Source organism: Ranitomeya variabilis, chromosome 3 (assembly GCF_051348905.1).
Source record: "Ranitomeya variabilis isolate aRanVar5 chromosome 3, aRanVar5.hap1, whole genome shotgun sequence".
In the NCBI taxonomy this organism is placed as follows: domain Eukaryota; kingdom Metazoa; phylum Chordata; class Amphibia; order Anura; family Dendrobatidae; genus Ranitomeya; species Ranitomeya variabilis.
In genome coordinates this window covers 217277538-217298446 of record NC_135234.1, presented here as the reverse complement: position 1 = coordinate 217298446, position 20909 = coordinate 217277538, and the positions used below count along the sequence as shown (strand labels likewise).

The 20909-nt window shown below is 43.7% G+C and overlaps 1 protein-coding gene across 5 annotated transcripts in view; it reads left to right on the top strand.

Annotated features, from left to right (window-relative positions):
* LOC143815672 (uncharacterized) overlaps positions 1–20909 on the top strand; it is a 219540-nt gene that overhangs the window by 34680 nt on the left and 163951 nt on the right. For all 5 annotated transcript variants that reach the window (XR_013223776.1, XM_077295171.1, XM_077295172.1 and 2 more), the window contains exons 2-3: positions 12292–12630; positions 12790–13116. Coding sequence is in view for 4 of the 5 variants with exons in the window: in XM_077295171.1 (XP_077151286.1) it covers positions 12292–12630; positions 12790–13116 (666 nt within the window). In the remaining variant the exon portion in view is untranslated. The remainder of the gene's footprint in view (positions 1–12291; positions 12631–12789; positions 13117–20909) is intronic.

Below are 20909 nucleotides of genomic sequence, written 5' to 3'. Positions count from 1 at the left end.
GCTGTGACACCAGACACTGACAGTGCAGAGGACATTACATGGCTACAAATGCAGTCTACAACAGAGAAAGTCAATGTAGTCGGGCAGTCAGTAGTGAAGGATGCCAAGCAGCTTTATGCAACATTCTTGTTGGATGAGAAGCCCATTAGATTTCAGCTGGATTGTGGAGCAAGCTGCAATATAATTTCATTTGATCTGCTAAACAAACAGGTTTCTATTGAGCCAACTGACAAGGTACTGGTGATGTACAACAAAAGTGTTCTGAAACCAATGGGGACATGTAAGCTAAAAATACGAAACCCATGTAACAGAAAGAGTTATAGAGTTGAATTTACCGTGTTACGGGGTGGTAACCATTACTGGGAGTAAAAGCAGTTCAGGCAATGGACTTAATAAAAGTACAGTCTCAGAACATTATGTCTGTTGAAGTTGCCCAGGATATACAAAATCCAAAACTAAATGCAGAGCACAACTTGGACATGCAGAAAATAAAAGCAGAGTATGCTGATGTATTTGAAGGTGATGGGTGCTTTGAAGGTAAATATAGGCTAGAAATTGACAACACAGTGCAGCCCACCAGATTACCCACAAGAAGAGTGCCTGTAGCTTTAACGCAACCGCTGAAAGTAGAACTGCAAGATTTACAGAGAAGAGGCATGATAGCACCAGTCCATAAGAGCACAGATTGGATCAGCAGTTTGGTCATAGTGCAGAAACCATCAGGCAAGTTAAGAATATGTATTGATCCTAAGCCACTCAACAAGGCGCTGAAACAAAACCATTACCCAATGCCAACATTAGATGATATCCTACCAGATTTATCAAAGGCTAAAATATTTTCTGTATGTGATGTAAAAAATGGATTCTGGCATGTGGCCCTGACTGAAGATTCAAGTTTATTGACAACATTTTCTTCACCATTTGGACGCTTTAAATGGCTGAAAATGCCCATGGGACTAAAATCTGCTCCAGAGATATTCCAGCAGAAATTGATGCAGGCTTTGGAAGGACTTACTGGAGTGAAGACAATAGCGGATGATATCCTGGTAGTGGGAGAAGGTGAAAATATGGAATCTGCAGTCGAGGATCACGATCAGAAGATGATACAATTTTTGGTCAGATGCAGAGAAAAAAACATTAAGCTGAATTTGGACAAATTCAAATTGAAAATGACAGAAGTGGCCTATATTGGTCATCGACTGACTTCAACTGGGGTCAGAGTGGATCCTGAAAAGGTGAGAGCAATACAAGATTTGCCTACCCCTACTGATGTTTCTGGAGTACAACGATTTTTGGGCATGGTGAATTATCTCTCAAAATTTTGCAGACATCTGTCAGACATGTGTGAGCCACTGAGACAGCTAACCCACAAAGATGTGCGTTGTGAATGGACAGAAAGCCAGGAGACTGCTTTCCGAGCAGTAAAGAATGCCATTGCAGATACAGCAACCCTAAAGTATTTCGATCCAGATCGAGAAGTGGTGGTACAATGTGATGCTTCGGAAAAAGGCCTTGGAGCCACATTAATGCAGAACAAACAGCCAATTACATTTGCAAGCAGAGCCCTTACAACAACAGAGCAGGGATATGCGCAGATTGAGAAGGAACTACTGGCTGTGGTATTTGGGATGGAGAAGTTTCACCAGTACACCTATGGTCGACGGGTAACAGTGCAGTCGGATCACAAACCATTAAAGAGTATTACAAAGAAACCATTACTAAATGCTCCAAAGAGACTACAGCGCATGCTGTTGCGACTTCAGAAATATGATGCTGACATCGGGTACTGTCCAGGAAGAGACTTACTGATTGCAGATACGCTAAGCAGAGCTTACCTTCCTAGCACAAAGGATGAGGAGGAAGACATTGAAACCATCAACATGTGTAACTACCTTGCAGTGTCAAAAGAAAAGGTCAAGCAACTCCAGATTTTTACAGAGAAGGATAAAAGTCTCCAGAGTTTAAAAACTGTCATCTTGCAGGGCTGGCCAAAATACAAGCAGCATGCTCCGAGGGAAGTCTCACCATTCTTCCACATAAGAGATGAATTGTCAGTGCAGCAAGGAATCATCTTTAAAGGAGACAGGGCTGTTATACCTGAAGTTCTCAGAAGAGACATATTGAAAACATTGCACTCTTCTCACTTAGGCATGGAAGGATGCCTACGTCGTGCACGAGAATCAGTTTATTGGCCAGGAATGAATGACCACATAAAAAATTACATAGCACAATGTGAAATATGTGCATCCTGCAATGATAAGCAACCAAAGGAGACATTGCAACCTCATGAAATTCCACATAGGCCTTGGTCAAAAATAGGAACAGACTTGTTCACATGGAATGACAAAGAATACCTGATTACAGTGGACTATTTCTCTAACTTCTGGGAGGTTGATTTGGTGCAGGACACAAGGGCGAGAACAGTGATTAAAAAACTCAAGGCCCATTTTGCCAGGTATGGCATTCCAGATATCGTTTTCTCTGACAATGCGGCACAGTTTACGTCGGAAGAATTCAAAACTTTCAGTAAGAAGTGGGAATTTGAACACCAGACGTCTTCTCCGAGATATCCTCAGAGTAATGGGAAAGCAGAGTCAGCAGTAAAAACGGCCAAAAGACTCATGCAGAAAGCAAACCAGGCGGGTGCTGATGTATGTCTGTCTATACTGGATCATAGAAACACACCCACCCAAGGCCTAGACAGCAGTCCGGCACAGAGGCTCATGAGTAGGCGTACAAAGACACTAGTACCAACTGCGTGTCATCTGTTAGAGCCAAAGCTGCTGGGAAACATCGAAGCTAAATTACAGAAGAATCAAGTGAGGCAAGCTTTCTATTACAATAATTCTGCAAAGGATCTGCCTGAGCTCCAGAGAAATGACAACATTCGGCTGCAGCCAAGCAGCACATTTGACACACACTGGCAAAAGGCAAAGGTTGTCCAGAAACTGGGACCTCGGTCCTACGAAATTCTAACAGACGACGGAAGAAGACTAAGGAGGAATCGGAGATATTTGAGGAAAACGCGAGAAAGAGATGATTCATGGCCTTTTGAACAGTATCCAGACACCCAAGACAACGAGGCAGAAAGTACAAGTCAGGCACCAACAGTGACAGCTGATCATCAGGGTGAGGACTCTGGCCAGAGACAGACAATATCAGAAGAACTACCAGATATACCAGATGTAGAAAGGGACACATCTTATATTACCAGAGCTGGCAGAATTAGCAAAAAGCCGGCGCACCTCAAAGATTATATCTAACTGGACGTGCTAGGTTAATTTCTAACTTTGTCATAGTATACTTTAGTTTAGTATCTTTTATTGTTCCTCCAGTTAAAAGAGAAAGGATGTAGCAATATGTTATATGTTCATGTGGCCTCTAGGGGTCTCACTACTTTTATGTGTGTTCTATATTCTTTGTTTGGAACTTGTTGGATGTTGTTGTACACTGGATTTTCATGTAATGGAGGTTGAGACATGATGTGAATAAAGAGCCTGGCGATACTCAAAGAGTGTGATTCATGACAGGATTCATCAAACAGAACACAGGTAGTGCTGGGTTCGGTGGGCTGAGGCTGGTGATGATGTATAAAAAAAGGTGCTGGGCTCAGTGGGCTGGGGCTGGTGATGTATATGCAGGTATGGGGCTCATTATACTGTATGGAGTATTATATGGGGCCCATAATACTGCATGTAGCAATATATTGGAATTAGGGTTGAGCGAAACGGATTGGACAAATTAAAAAATCGCCGACTTTCGGCAAAGTCGGGTTTCATGAAACCCGACCCGATCCCACTGTGGGATCGGCCATGAGGTCGGCGATCTTCGCGCCAAAGTCGCGTTTCATATGACGCGTTAAGCGCCATTTCTCAGCCATTGAAGGAGGACGCAGAGTGTGGGCAGCGTGATGACATAGGTCTCGGTCCCCACCATCTTAGAGAAGGGCATTACAGTGATTGGCTTGCTTTCTGCGGCGTCACAGGGGGTATAAAGAGGTTGCTGCAGCTTCGTCAGAAGCAGGGATATAGTTAGGGAGGGAAGATTAACCCCCAAACCGCTTGTGCTGTAGCGATTTCCCCTGTCCAACACCACCTTTGTTTTGCAGGGACAGTGGAGGCTATATCTTTGTGCATCAGCTCTGTAGCTTATTAGGCTGCCTTATAAGGCTCCCTGATAGCTGCATTTCTGTTTGCACCGCTGCTGTGCAAACCAACTGCTTTTTTAAAAGCAAAAATCATGTTGCTCCTTTCTGCAGTTATCTTGTTTATTTGTCCACACTTTTGTGTACAGCAGTCCTTTTTGTTGCTGCCATACTTGTCCTGAGATCATTGTAGGGAGATTGAAATTGTACTACAGTCCTTGGATTTTTTCAGATATCTTCCAGCCACTTGCTGGCACTTACATTGCAGTGTGTTACACACTGGGCCTGAGTTGTGGTGCTGTCTCCCCCCCAAAAAAGGGAGATTCAAATTGTCTCAAAGTGGATATACGTCAGTTCTGTTAGTTTGTCGTATATCAGCCAGCCACGTTCTGCCACTTACATTGTGTTGTAAAATACACTGGGCCTGAGTTTGGGTTCAGTCTCCCCCCCAAAAAAGTGAGATTCAAATTCTCACAAAGTGGATATACCTCAGTCCTCTTAGTTTGTGGTGTATCAGCCAGCCACTTGCTGCCACTCACATTGCATTGCTTTATACACTGGGCCTGAGTTTGGGTTCAGTCTCCCCCCAAAAAAAGTGAGATTCAAATTCTCACAAAGTGGATATACCTCAGTCCTCTTAGATTTTCCCAAAAATGAGGAAGTCTGGTGGAAGAGGCCGTGGGCGGTCGTTGCCAGCTGGTACTGATGGTGGTGGTGGTGGAGCATCTGGTGGTAGTGGGAAAAGCAAAATAGCAGCTAAGGCTGGAGGTGTTGAGTTAGCGTCATCGTCTGGCTACACAAGGCCTCGAAGGCTCCCTTATCTTGGAGTAGGAAAACCGCTTTTAAAGCCGGAGCAGCAGGAAAAAGTTTTGGCTTTCCTTGCTGACTGAGCCTCTAGCTCTTTCGCCTCCGCTTCAGAAAGTTCCAAATTTAAAAGCAGCGAGTCGTCAGTGGATGCTCCCGGTCAGGAACAAGTCGCTTCCTTGTGTCCTTAACCCAAGCCAACAGTGAAGGATACGTCAGGCGACACAACAGGTTACTCCATGGAGCTCTTTACACATACTGTGCCTGGGTTAGAAAGGAAAATTGTTAACAGCCCATTACAAGATGAATCGGACATGGAGCACACTGATGCACAGCCACAGCTAGATTATTATGCTGTTCCATTGACTCAGATCACTACATTGCCCTCGCAGTGTACTGAGCCAGAAACTGACCCTGATGAGACTATGGTGCCCCATCCCGAATGCTATAGCACCTTACACGGTGACACAGAGAAAGGTGCACATGACATTGAAGAGGAGGTGATAGATGACCCAGTTGTTGACCCAGATTGGCAGCCATTGGGGGAACAGGGTGCCGCTGGCAGTAGCTCAGAAGCGGAGGAGGATGATCCACAGCAGCCATCTACATTGCAACAGCTTTCATCTGGCAGGCCCGTCTCAGGCCCAAAACGCTTTACAACAAAAAAAAACAGTTTTAGGACAGCGTGGCCATCCGGTGAAAGTAGCACAGCGTGCAATGCCTGAAAAGGTATTCCATAGTAGGAATAGTGGAGTGTGGCAATTTTTTAACCAAGATCCGAATGATCAGTGCAAAGTTATCTGTAAGAAATGCTCAAAGACCTTTAGCAGAGGGAAGAATCCCCAAAATTTAAATACAACCTGCATGCGTAGATATTTAACCAGCATGCACTTGCAAGCCTGGACTAACTACCAAACGTCCCGTACCGTTGGTGCACCTGCTCAGAATGAAGGTAGTCAGCAACGCTACATTGCTTCTCTCACTGTAAGCCCACCGGTTAGGACACCACCAGCAGCAAATGTGGAGGTATCGTCGCAAGGCCAAAGCAGTCAGGGAATCACAAGGTTTTTGGTAGGAAACACTGTATATAGGTCAAAATCAAGAATACCATCACCAACCCTCTCTCAATCCGCCATGTCCACCACCACCACCACCGCTTGTTCCACCATATGCAGCTCTCCAGTCCAGCTCACCCTACAAGAGACTCTCGTTAGGACAAGAAAGTACTCATCCTCTCATCCGCGTACACAGGGTTTGAACAGCCTCATTGCTAGACTAATCTTGTTAGAGATGATGCCCTACCGGTTGGTTGAAAGCGAAGCTTTCAAAGACCTGATGGCCTACGCAGTACCATGCTATGACCTACCCAGTCGGCATTTCTTTGCGAGAACAGCCATCCCAGCCCTCCACCAGCATGTCAAAGACCGCATTGTCCATGCACTGAGGCAATCAGTCAGTGGAATGGTGCACCTCACAACAGATGCATGGACCAGTAGGCATGGCCAGGGACGTTACGTGTCCATCACGGCGCACTGGGTTAATGTGGTGGATGCAGGGTCCTCAGGGGACAGCCATAGTGAGACAGTTCTGCCTAGCCCACGGTCTAGGAAACAGTTGGCTGTAGGCGCTCGCCACCCCTCCTCCTTCTCCCCCTCCTCCTACATAAGCCAAAGCTCGTCCACAGAGCGCAGTCGCATGACCACTCCATCGGCAGCTGCCAGTGTTGCACACGAGGTAACTCATTATCGAACCGCTAGTGGTAAGCGTCAGCAGGCTGTGTTTCAAATGAAGTGTTTGGGCGACAACAAACACACCACGGAAGTTCTGGCCGAGTACTTGCAGCAAGAAACTCAGTCATGGCTGGGCAGTGTACATCTTGAGGCAGGCAAGGTAGTCAGTGATAAAAGAAGGAATTTTATGGCTGCGATAGCCCTTTCACAACTGAAACACATACCTTGCTTGGCTCACACCTTGAACCTGGTGGTGCAGTGCTTCCTGAAAAATTATCCGGGGTTACCAGCCCTGCTCCTCAAGGTGCGAAGACTTTGCTCGCACATCCGCTGGTCGCCCGTACACTCCAGCCGTATGCTAAACCGTCAGCGATCGCTGAATCTTCCCCAGCACCGTCTAATAATCGACGTTGCAACAAGGTGGAACTCCACACTGCACATGCTTCAGAGGCTGTGCGAACACAGGCGTGCTGTAATCTATTTGTGGGAGGATACACATACATGGGCAGGCAGTTGGATGGCAGACATGGAGTTGTCTGGTGTCAAGTCCTTCAGTGTTTTGAGGAATGCACACGGCTGGTAAGTGCAGACGACGCCATCATAAGCATGATCATCCCACTAATGCGTCTGCTGATGCAAAGTTTGATGTACATTAGGAGCAGGCATCTGCAGCCGAGGATGAGGGAAGCCTTGATGACAGTCAGCCATTGTCTGCTCAGGGAACTCTCTTGGACGAGGTGGCGGACGAAGAGGAGGAGGAGGAAGAGGATGATGGGGATGAATATTTATGGGAGAAGTATGCTTCTCAGGGGGCAATAGAAACTGGTGGCGTTGCAAGGTCAGGTACAGGGTTTTTGCGGGACACAAGTGATGTTGATTTGCAAGAAAGTGCTCCTCAACCCAGCACAAGCAGTGAATTGACACCTGGAACATTGGCCCACATGGCTGAGTATGCCTTGCGTATCCTAAAAAGGGACCCCCGCATTATCAAAATGATGACTGATGACGATTACTGGTTGGCCTGCCTCCTGGATCCACGATATAAAGGAAAATTACAAAACATCATGCCACATGAGAACCTTGAGCAAATATTGGCTACCAAACAAGCAACTCTTGTAGACCGTTTGGTTCAGGCATTCCCAGCACACAGTGGCAGTGATGGTTCTAACACAAGGCGTAGTGGGCAGCATGGCAGAGGTGTTAGAGGTGCACAAATCTGAAGTGGCGTTGGACAGAGGGGTTTTATGACCCGGTTGTGGAGTGATTTCGCAATGACCGCTGACACGACAGGTACTGCTGCATCGATTCAAAGTGACAGGAGACAGCATTTGTCCAGTATGGTTACAAACTACTTTTCCACCCTTATCGATGTTCTCCCTCACAGGTCATTCCCCTTTGATTACTGGGCATCTAAAATAGACACCTGGCCTGAATTGTCAGAATATACATTACAGGAGCTCGCTTGCCCTGCTGCTAGTGTGCTATCCGAAAGAGTCTTCAGTGCGGCTGGATCAATACTGACCGAAAAAAGGACATGTCTGGCTACCCGAAATGTCGATGACCTAACCTTCATTAAAATGAACCAATCATGGATTTCCACTTATTTGGCCCCACCTTCCCCTGCTGACACGTAGCTTGCCTGAAAAATTTCTTGCTTTTGGCCTCCTCTTACTGACTGCTCCAATTCCTCCATTTGCAGCTGCTGAATGTCCACCATAGGCCATTTTTATACCTCCCTAAATGGGCTGACTCCCCCCACAGGGCCGTGGTCACCACCTGGCGCGAGCACCCGTGCGAGTGCCGTTTGCCTGGACAGGTGGGTGTGCCCACTCTTGGGCGACGGCAGTGGCACAGGGTCCCTCATAGTACAATGAAGTGTCTCTGACGGTGGTGGTGCACAACCAATGTCAGACACACCGTTGTAATATGAGGGGCCCTGTGCCAGTACCGCAGCCCACGAGAGAGAGTGTTCCCCCCAGCTCGAACAGTGCTCTACCACTTGCAATACTTACCTCTCCCTGCTCCACCACTGTGTAGTCTGTGTTGTTAAATCCTTCAATGGCACTGCCAATACAAATTTGTTGAAATGATAGATGATAGTTAAAATATACCGGGGCCCTGGCCTCCATTTAGACCAGTTAAAACGTTGCGTCTACTACCACTGTCTGCTACTGAGCAGAGGAGCCCACCCCTGTACCTAGCTATGCCACCTGGTTCTTTCTGAAAAAATGTTGGCAGACATTTAGCCTACTTTATTATTGGGACCTACTCACTGTGTCAGCCACTCATTGCAATTGTCCTCCGCTGAACCAAGCAACGCCGCCAGTTTAGTCCTGTTACCAATTTTGAACTGCTTTTAGCCTACTTAATTATGTCGGCCTACTCACTGTGTCAGCCACTACTTACAATTGTCCTCCGCTGAACCAAGCAATGCCGCCTGGTTATTCCTGTTACCAATTTTGAACTGCATTTAGCCCACTTACTTATTTGGGCCTACTCACTGTGTCAGCCCCTTCTTACAATTGTCCTCCGCTGAACCAAGCAACGCCACCAGTTTAGTCCTGTTACCAATTTTGAACTGCTTTTAGCCTACGTAATTATTTGGGCCTACTCACTGTGTCAGCCACTTCTTACAATTGTCCTCCGCTGAACCAAGCAATGCCGCCTGGTTATTCCTGTTACCAATTTTGAACTGCATTTAGCCTACTTACTTTTTTGGGCCTACTAAGTGTGTCAGCCACTCCTTACAATTGTCCTCTGCTGAACCAAGCAATGCCGTCTGATTATTCCTTTTACCTGTTTTGAACTGCATTTAGCCTACTTACTTATTTAGGCCTACTAACTGTGTCTACCTCCCATTACAGTTGTCCTCCACTGCACAAAGCTATGCCGCCTGTTTAGTCCTTTTACCCGTTTTGAACTACATTTAGCCTACTTATTTGGGCCTACTAACTGTGTCTGCCTCCCATTACAGTTGTCCTCCACTGCACAAAGCTATGCCACCAGTTTACTCCTGTTACCAATTTTGAACTGCTTTTAGCTTACTTATTTGGGCCTACTCACTGTGTCAGCCTCTCATTACAGTTGTCCTCCACTGAACAAATCAATGCTGCCTGGTTAGTCCTGTTACCAATTTTGAACTGCATTTAGCCCACTTTATTATTTGGGCCTAGATCTGTGTTTCCTCCTCATCCTGCCCATTGCCCAGCCACTGCTAGATGAGTCTGCTGGTACATTGACCCAGACCACTACATTCCCCTTACACCCTACACAGCCAGAATCTGACCCTGCTGAAAGTCAGGTTCCCCTTCCCGCATACTATACCACCTTACACGGGGACAAAGAGGAAGGTGCAGACGAAAGTGCAGGTTTCTTCATCAGGTGGGGGGGCATACTCGTTGGCGACGTCACTGGCACAGGGCCCCTCATAGTACGTAAAAGTGTCTCTGCCGGTGGGAGGTGCCACCGCCGTCAAACACACCACCATACTTTGAGGGGCCCTGTGCCAGTGCCAATGCGAATGAGTGCCCCCCCCCTGCTTGCTCAGGATCACAGCACTTGCAAAGTTGAAATACTTACCTCTCCCTGCTCCACCACCGTGACGTATTCCACGTTTCCTGGGCCCACGAAAAACTTGAGCCAGCCATTATTAGCTAGCTATTATTATAAAGTAAATTAAGATTGACAAGCTTCAGTAATAAGAATTGATGTTTTTGGCATTAAAATGGGCACTGTAGGTGTTTTCCTGCCTCCACTCTCTGCCGACTTTGATTCCCCATTGACTTGCATTGGGTTTCGTGTTTCGGTCGGCCCCCGACTTTACGCAATAATCGTCCGATTTCACCCGACCCGACTTTTCACAAAGTCGGTTTTTGCGAAACCCGACTCGATCCCAAAAAAGTAAAAGTCGCTCAACCCTAATTGTAATCATTATTCTGTATGGAGCAATATATGGGGCATGTTATTCTCTATGGAGCGCTATGTGGTGCCCATAATACTGCATGGAGCAATATATGTGGCTTATTATTCTGTATGGAGCAATATATGGGGCTCATTATTCTGTATGGAGTAATATTTGGGGCTCATTATACTGTATGGAGCACTATATGGTACCCAAAATACTGTGTGGAGCAATATATGGAGCTCATTATACTGTATGGAGCAATTTATGGGGCATGTTATTCTGTATGGAGCGCTATGCGGGGCCCACAATACTGTATGGAGGACTATGTGGTGCCCATAATACTGTATGGAGGACTATACTAATAACCAAGAAAAAGACGGAGCCTAAGTACTAAATATATAAAATGTACGTAAATCTTTATTCACCATATTTAAAAAAAAAATAGTTTTCATTTTCAATCAAAGAAAACGTACAAAAATGCCACATTAGAGGCTGCAGAAAAACCATAAAAAACCATCTAAGGAGCCCTTTAATTCATCTTATACTCACATGTGAGATCTAAAATTAGCATAAATATATAAGGTGCAGAAAAAAGTGCTTAGTGCAACTACAAAGCATACCTAATATGTCTATTGACCCTATAGAGTGCTAAATATATATAAAATGTGCTTCCAATCAGATCCACATATAACATGCGCACATAGTTTTAAATGTCATAATAAAGCAGCCAGTGTTGCATAAATAAAGTGCACATATAATTTCAAATAATAAATAAAAAGTAAGAAGCTTACATGTGAGTAATGTCCGACGCAGATGCTCCCGCCGCCCCAACGCACGTTTCATGATAATCACTTCCCCTTATTCTTCCTGTGCTTTATACTTACCTCGCAGTGCTCTCCCAGTGACCACCGGCGTCTTCTGATCCCTTGCCTGGGCCGCAGCAACGGCGGGCTCTAGGACCTGGAAGCTCCATATGACCGGTGACATCTGCTGGTCACATGGTGCTGTTTAAGGTCATGTGCCAGGTCCTGCAGTGCTGGGATGAGGAGCGATCACCGTGGGAACCTGGTGAGCGAGGTGAGTAAAAAGCACGACCATGGCTTGCCCCCCCCCCCTAGTTTTGATCCTGGGTACGCCCATGGATCAGATAGCAAGAGATGACAAGCTAGAGTATAAAAAGGAAAAACTTATACTCACCTTACCTCTCACAGTCCTCTCCTCTCTTCACCATCCCACATCTTCTTATAACCATCACCGAGTGCTCAATCTTCACATAAGCAAGGTCAAGGCGCACATTGTGACATCCTGACGTCGTAAGTTAAAGCGCATTATTTCAGAAATGTCCTCTGGCTCATCAGAGCTGAAAGTCCGAGCTTAGTATAAAGAGGCCCAAGGATTCAGCCCTTGGTGGCAGTGATAAGATGTGCCGAGCATAGGGGTGGGGGTTGCTGAAGAGCAGAGAAGCCGGAGAGATGAGGCAATTATAAGTTTTTCTTCATTTTTCACATCTTTTATTATGCTCTGGGGTATGGGGAATAACTTAGCTGTGAATTGAGTGTCCTAGGAAAATCCACACAATTTGGTAAACACTAATTTTGTCAGATCTGTTCATCTCTAATAAATATATCTTCTTTCTATTAAAGCGCCAAGTAGTTGTGAAATAATTAAGGATGAATGCAAATGAACATATATTTATCCTGCTCTTACAGGAGACAAAATTCCGTACTCTTCGGAGGTTATTGTTACACATCTCAAAGGCTCAATTAAGATTAATTGTCCAGTTCCCCAAGAATTCAACACAAGATGGAAGTACTTTTGCAAAATGAGTACAATGGGTGTTCTATCCTGCCACACAATGGTAAACAGTTCTGGATACGTTCATCAAAATTTCTTGAAAAGGGTATTGATACAGGAGATTTCCAACACAAGTGATTTCAAAATTCTTGTCAATAACATTAAAATGAATGACTTTGGGTTCTACCGATGTGGTACTGGAATATTTGAGGATGGATCAAATTGGAAAGATGTTCACATTCATATCTTAAATCGTAAGTGACATGTAATGGAAAGCTAGTAATACTGTGCTAAAAAGCTACCTTATGTTCTTTCTATCCATACATGCTAAATATTACATTGACAATGTTATAAAAATATGATATATTATTTAATTCAATTCTACTTACATATTCCTTAAAATTAAATTTCAGCTTCAAATAAAATAAGATACCAGATTACAAAGCCACTCAACCGATATCCTGGAGAACTAGTAATGATACAATGTCGGGTCCCAAAATCTTTCAACTCCGATTCCCGGACATATTGGTGCCGATGGAAGAAGACAGGGTGCATGCGTTTGATAGACAATGATGGATTTGTCCAAGAAGGTTTTCAGAACAGAATTTTCTTGAATAACACCAACAGAATCTTTACTATTACACTAAATCATTTAGAATTGGGAGATACCGGATGCTACTGGTGCATCATCACTGATGGGCAGAATGTGGAAACATCGTCGGTGGACATCTACATTTTAGGTAAGGTTGCACTTGCATATTGGATCTGGAGTTTTATCTAATAGAACTTAAGGGTTTGGATCATTTTGAATACTGATGTACAAAATTATAAAGTATAAAAATGATATCAAATTAAATAATTATGAAGTACTCTTTAATACTGTGTAAGAAGATGCTTTGATTACTCTGAGGATCGTAAGTGTTTTCCAGTGGGTGCTATATGAAGGGAAATTATTGTGAAAATGTTTTTACTGTAGTCACTGTCACAGCAAAGTCTGGTGCTGGTGATGGAGGAGATGTTATGGCTAACATTACTGTACCATGCAGGAGTTGTCCAGCCAAAAATATTGGTATACCTGTTATATCTAGACCCTGTGATGCCACCCAGCCAGACAGAATCAGTTTGGGCTGCCCAGCAGCTTTAGCAGAAGTGATCAGTTCCCTACTGTGGCCAATGTGGCAGTACCACACTCTACTTAAACTGCCAGCACACTGCAATGAGTTGCCAGTTGTTATGTTTGGTTTTCCTCGTACATCTCTTGAATTTTATCTGTCAAAGTATATCCAGTCGGCACTCACCGGAAGTGGTGCTTTTGTCATCCCACATTCAATATTCATAAAGACTGTAACAGTGACGCATTTTGGCTTATACAAAGCCTTTTTCAAAAAGCATATATATTCCATAATAAATACATGGCTTAAATAGATTTGTTATGCTAGCCTCACTAGTCATTAGCATATTAGCCTCATAATATTTGACCTTAGCTATTCCTACGACTATAGTTTTGTCTTTTGAGTAATTACTTGGCTACTTTGACAATGTCATCAGAGAATCTGTCTTTACCACTGTCATCTGCAATCCCTGTACTTCCAGCAAAGTTCATTTCTCTGATGAAGCCACCTTAAGACGGGGAATCTGGAAGAGAAGGTGAGTGCTATCATTAGGGCTCCTTTTCACTTGCGAGAAATACAGTACGGCCGAGTCTCGCATGTTAAAACCCAGCTCTGGCAACGGCACTCAGGAGCGGAGCGTGTAGCTGCATAGCAATATATGGAGCTGCACGCTCCGCTCCCAAGTGCCGGCGCCAGAACTTGCTTTCAACATGCAAGACTCGCACATATTTCTCGCAAGTGAAAAGGAGCCCTAAGTCTTATTTCATGCTAGCAGTAAAGCACTCTAAGGGTATGTGCACACGTTGCAGATTTCCTGCAGATCTGCAGCTTTTTTTTCCGTGCAGAAACGCTGCAGATCCGCAAGTGATGTACAGTACAATGTAAATCAATGGCAAAAAAAAGTGCTGTGCTAATGGTGCAGAAAAATCTGCAGGGAAAAGGCAGCATATTCAAAAAAGGACCATGTCAATTCTTTGTGCAGAACTGCTGCGTTTCTGCACCCACTCCATAATAGAAATCTGCAGGGGTAAAAAAAGGAAGAAATCCGCACAAAAATCTGCAACGTGTGCACATACCAAAAAAAGGCGCAGATTCTGACCTGCCTTTTCTGCCAAGAAATACAGAATCTGCACTATGACCAAGCTTTTGTGAGGTTGCTTTTCATTCAGGGAATGGGCTCACTCACAATTTTGCCTAAAAACACTGCCATGAATAAAGATTGGTATCTGAACATCGTCTAACACCAACTTCTCCCAATTATTCAGCAATTTGGTGATGAACATTGCTTTTTTCCAGCTTGATGGAGCACCATGTCACAAGACAAAAATGCTACAGAATACAGATTTTACCCATGAATTAACAATTTTAAAAATTAAAGATCAGTCTTGGTGGAGAAAGGAGCAAATTTCTCTGATCAGATTTATTACAAAGTTTCTTTTTTTATGTGTACTATTGATTTATGAAATAAATTATGGTCACTCTTTAAATGCAACTTTATGCCTCAAAAAGTGTTTGCATTTTTAAAAAGTTTAAGTTTTTCACACTTATTTCAATAGTTTAATACTAGGGCTCGTGCTGACTACCAAATTTTCAGTCTGAGTGCGATCCAATTTCACATTTTACTCTTTACAAACTAGTTTTATTAGTCTAATATTGCATGGTGCCGCATTCCTTTCTAAGCAAGCATATTCATAGCAACGTAGCACTCTTGCTTATGGCTTTTTGTTTGTGAGGGCGTGAGAGAAAAAGAATAAAATTTTTCACAAATTTCACTTCTGGTATACCCATTTTACTAGCACATTTAAGCAACCATCCACCCCAGAACAATACTGTGGGCTGCTGCTATATCTTCCTTTCCGTGCATGTACCTACCAAACATGGTATTTTTGGTTACGTATTTTTGTCAGGAAGGGTGGTATGGTGGTACGTATGTCATCAAAAAAATAGTTTTAAACAATTGAAGAGTATGAATGTTTTAATTAAAAAATATGAACTTTTTTATCCTTCTATATTATTTCAAAACCCTATTTTTCGGTGATTACTTTGTATTTCCGTTCATACTGCACCCACACACACAAATGATACACCATTTGAAAGGTAAACTTGCCCCCTTCAGCAAGAAAATAGCCAAACAAACCACACATCCACGATGTGATCACAAAATACACTTTAAGCACTAATTTTCATAAACCTGTTGTAAGGAAAAATTACCTGCAGGTGGCACCACACTACTCCAAAGCATACTAATACAAAGCTGAAACAAATCCTAACATTTGCCTTGGGGGCTTTCCAGCTTGCCAAACTCTTGGCCCAGCCGATTTCAGGCAGGTACATATAAAATATTTGCTACTTATGTGGAAGTAGAATAAACTGCAGATAGATGGCAGTGCTGTTGTCGAGGGGAAAAAAATTATACTGCCCCTGTTCTTTTGCAAGGTCCTGACAATCAGACCCCTTCTGATCAGTAAGTAAAATACCATTATGTTTAATGTTTGCAGATGTCCTTTAGGCTGGAGTCACACACAACGTATAACAAAATCAGTCCGTTTAACACGGACGAGAATCGCAGAAATGTTCCCTGAACAGTGATCCATATGTCATCCGTGTGCAGTGCGATGATGCGATTTTCTCGCATGTAAGCATCCGTGTGACATCCATATGACATTCGTAGGGCGACATTTTCTGGCCGGCTTGCAAAATGGACATATAATGGATCCATAGGCTCAAATATTTGTGAAAACTTATATATACAGTATATCTATATATATAATTGTCTAAGGGTTTTTCTGTCTGTCTGTCTGTCCCGTTTATTCATTCGCTGATTGGTCGAGGCCGCCTGGGCCTCGACCAATCAGCGAAGGGCATAGCATGGCGACGATGATGTCATAATGGAAATCCCGCGTCTCTGATTGGTCGAGGTCTGGCGGCCTCGACCAATCAGCGACGGGCACAGTATCGACGTAGATGTCATAATGGTTGCCATGGCGACGATGATGTAAAAAAGGTTGCCTCGACCAATCAGCGACGGGCACAGTCGGAATCATCATTGTCCATATACTACGGGGACATGCATATTCTAGAATACCCGATGCGTTAGAATCGGGCCACAATCTAGTATATATATATACCTATATGTCAATGACACACATATCTCTCTGTGCTCATCATCTCATTAAATACATTTACGGGTGGGTTCTGCTCACATGTGTGATGTCTCCTCTCCTCTCCTTCTAGGTGCTTGTAAAAGGATAAGGGAGGATGAAGTTTAGGATCCCAGTGCGAAGACATTTTGTTGATTACAATGTGATACTGATAAGTGTCTCCGAGGATGACTAGCAGCGCCGAATCTGTTGTTGCTCACTGTCATGAGCTGGGATTAGATACACAAGCTGTGTCACGCACTGGGGTTGGATACACAGAGTGTATCACGCCCATGGATTACATATGCAGACTATTTCATGTGCTGGGATTAGACACACAGAGTGTATCATGGGCTGGGGTTAGATATGAGGAGAGTATCATGAGCTGTGGTTAGATACATGGAGAGATTAGATACATGGAGAGTATCATGCCCTAGGATTAGATAAGCAAAGTGCATAATGCTCTGGGATTAGATGTAGAGAGAGAGAGACAGCTAACATAGAAAAAACTCAGAAAAAATACAAACCATGAGATGCAGCCTTCCCAAAATCCTGTCTGATGACAAATGCACACTTAGCAGGATGCAGCAGGCCTCCATTTATAAAGGCTAGGGGTGGCACAGGTGCAAACTACTTGATAAAAACAGCCACCCCCACACCAACCAAACATTGCAGGGGTTGGCTGCCTAGTAGAAAAAATGCACATAGATATAACTCACATAGGACGCCAGTCACACTGGTAAGTGTGGTGCACAGTGTCTGGTATGCAGCCTATTAATGACGCCCCTTGTATTAACAGGAGGGCTGCCCAGCACTATAAGGCCGGCCTCACACTAGCGAGTTTTACGGACGTATGAGCGCATAAACTACGTCTGTAAAATTCGCATTACACACGGCCCAATGATTCCCTATGTCCCAGCTCCTATCAGCCGTATTTTACTGATCCGTATTATACGGTCTTGTACGGCCGTAGAAAATCGCAGCATGCTGCGTTTGTCACCGTATTGCGCAAAAAAATCGCCAATGAAAGTCTATGGGGGCGAGAAAAATACGCATTACACACGGACCAGCAGTGTGACTTGCGAGAAATACGCAGCGGTGTTAGTGAAAAGCCGGTAATTCAATTGCCGGCTTTTCATTTCTCCTTCCCAAACCCGACAGGATATGAGACATGGTTTACATACAGTAAACCATCTCATATCCCTTTTTTTTTTGCATATTTCACACTACTGTTAGGGTGCTGTAGCTGCTAAAATAAAGGGTTAAATGGCGGAAATAATGGGCGTGGGCTCCCGTGCAATTTTCTTCGCCAGAATGGTAAAGCCAGTGACTGAGGGCAGATATTAATAGCCAGGAGAGGGTCCATGGTTATTGGCCCCCCCCTGGCTACAAACATCTGCCCCCAGCCACCCCAGAAAAGGCACATCTGGAAGATGCGCCTATTCTGGCACTTGGCCACTCTCTTCCCACTCCCGTGTAGCGGTGGGATATGGGGTAATGAAGGGTTAATGTCACCTTGCCATTGTAAGGTGACATTAAGCCAGATTAATAATGGAGAGGCGTCAATTATGTCACCTATCCATTATTAATCCAATTGTATGAAAGGGTTAAAAAACCACACACATTATTAAAAAGTATTTTAATGAAATAAACACACAGGTTGTTTTAATATTTTATTGCTCTCTCAATCCACCTGAAGACCCTCGCTTGGCAAAATAATAAACCAACAATATACATACCTTCTGTTTATCTGTCACGTCCCACGAAGTAAATCCATCTGAAGGGGTTAAATCATTTTACAGGCAGGAGCTGTGCTAAAGCACTCGCTCGTGCCTGTAAACCCCGGGTGCTGAAAGGAAAGCTGGGTGATCTGTACTTACATTTGAGTCGCGGTGAGGCGCCCTGTGCTGGATGAACTCATGAACTGGAGCCTTGGAAAAGTTTCCACGCTCGAGTTCATATGAGTTAATTGAGAGAGCAATAAAATATTAAAACAACCTGTGTGTTTATTTCATTAAAATACTTTTTAATAATGTGTGTTTTTTTTTTAACCCCTTCATACAATTGGATTAATAATGGATAGGTGACATAATTGATGCCTCTCCATTATTAATCTGGCTTAATGTCACCTTACAATAGCAAGGTGACATTAATCCTTCATTACCCCATATCCCACCGCTACACGGGAGTGGGAAGAGAGTGGCCAAGTGCCAGAATAGGCGCATCTTCCAGATGTGCCTTTTCTGGGGTGGCTGGGGGCAGATGTTTGTAGCCAGGGGGGGGCCAATAACCATGGACCCTCTCCTGGCTATTAATATCTGCCCTCAGTCACTGGCTTTACCATTCTGGTGGAGAAAATTGCGCGGGAGCCCACGCCAATTTTTTCCGCCATTTAACCCTTTATTTTAGCAGCTACAGCGCCCAAATTTTGCACATACACACTACTAACATTAGTAGTGTGGAATATGCAGAAAAAAAGGGGATATGAGATGGTTTACTGTATGTAAACCATGTCTCATATCCTGTCGGGTTTGGGAAGGAGAAATGAGAAGCCGGCAATTGAATTACCGGCTTTTCACATATATCGCGCTGAATTAAATATAAATACAGAATATATATATATGTGTCTCAATGACATATATATATATATATATATATATATATATATATATATATACATATATATACTGTATATATGTTTTAATGAACATTTGAGCACATAAATCCATTAGATGTCGGTTTTGCAAGCCTGCGAGAAAATATTGCAGTACGGATGCCATACGGATTACATACGGAGGATGCCATGCGCAAAATACGCTGACACACCCTGACTACGGATGACATACGGACCACTATTTTGGGGACTTTTCTGCGTATTACGGCCGTAAAAAACGGACCGTATTTACATACGCTGAGTGTGAGGCCGGCCTAATATGCAGCACACAGTGACAGACGCCCCAGAAAAACCTAACCAACAAAAAGAGGCCTGGCCACATCCTGCAAAAAAAGATATGATATAGTGCAAAAAATGTATGCATATGATAAACACATACATTATATGAGGTATTGGTTTAATATTTTGGCCAAAATAAAGTAAGCTCCTTTAAGCCTGCTGCATCCTGCTAAGTGTGCATTTGTCATCAGACAGGGTTTTGGGAAGGCTGTATCTCATGGTATGTATTTTTTCTGGGATTAGCTGTACAAAGTGTATAATGTCCTTGGATTAGATATATGGCGTTTATATGCGCTGGAATTAGATATACAGAGTGTATATGGTGCTGTGATTAGATACGTGAATATATAATGCTCTGAACTTTCACTTTGGACAAAATTTTGATTTCTCTTTTTCTCATCTTTTATGTTACATCGGGGGCTTATCTACAGCATTACAGAATGCTGTAGATAAGCCCCTGATGCTGGTGGGCTTAGCTCACCCTCGATTTTGGTGGTGACAGGTTCCCTTTAAATCATTCAGCAGTCAGCAATTGACAATGTAATGCAGTAGGTATATTTGCCAAATGTCACAATATTTTTAATAAAAAATGATTTTTAGTTCCAAATACATACATTTAAATAAAAACAACCTTATAGGTGAACAATTCCTTTAAAAGCATTGTTTTACATTTTTACAATACCCAGCCAGAACCTGCCCGTAACAGCTGCAAATGAAGCGAACCTTGATTGCTGAGGTTTAACAGCAGCATTTAAATAGTGCAATCATCGTGCGTGCTTACTGGCTCCCATTAGCAAGCCATAACAAAATCACAAGGCGGCAATGGGTTACCATGGGACTAGCCAATTCTGAGGATCCTCTGAAGCTTAGTCATAGGCCAAGGTCACACTTGCGAGTGCAATGCGAGAAACTCACGCGAGTCTCTCTCATCAATACCCGGCACTGCCGCCGGCACTCTGGACCAGAGCATGCGGGTACATGTATTTCTATGCAGCTGAACGCTCCGGTCCCGAGTACCGGCGGCAGTGCCGGGTATTGATGCGAGAGACTTGGGCGAGTTACTTGCATTGCACTCGCAAGTGTGACCCCGGCCATAGGCTTGGCTTCATAGGAGAACCCGATTTACTGTGTACTACATACTGAAATACTGTGTTATTGCGGTTAACAGTTTAGGCAATCTAACAATTACAAGTTCAAGCCATGTAAAATTAAGGAAAACTAAAACAAAATGTTTTAAAATATATTAAAATATATAGATACATTTTTAAATTATCTCCCACCCTTTTCCCAGTTTTAAAGAAATAAAAAAACAAAAGAAACAAATAAAA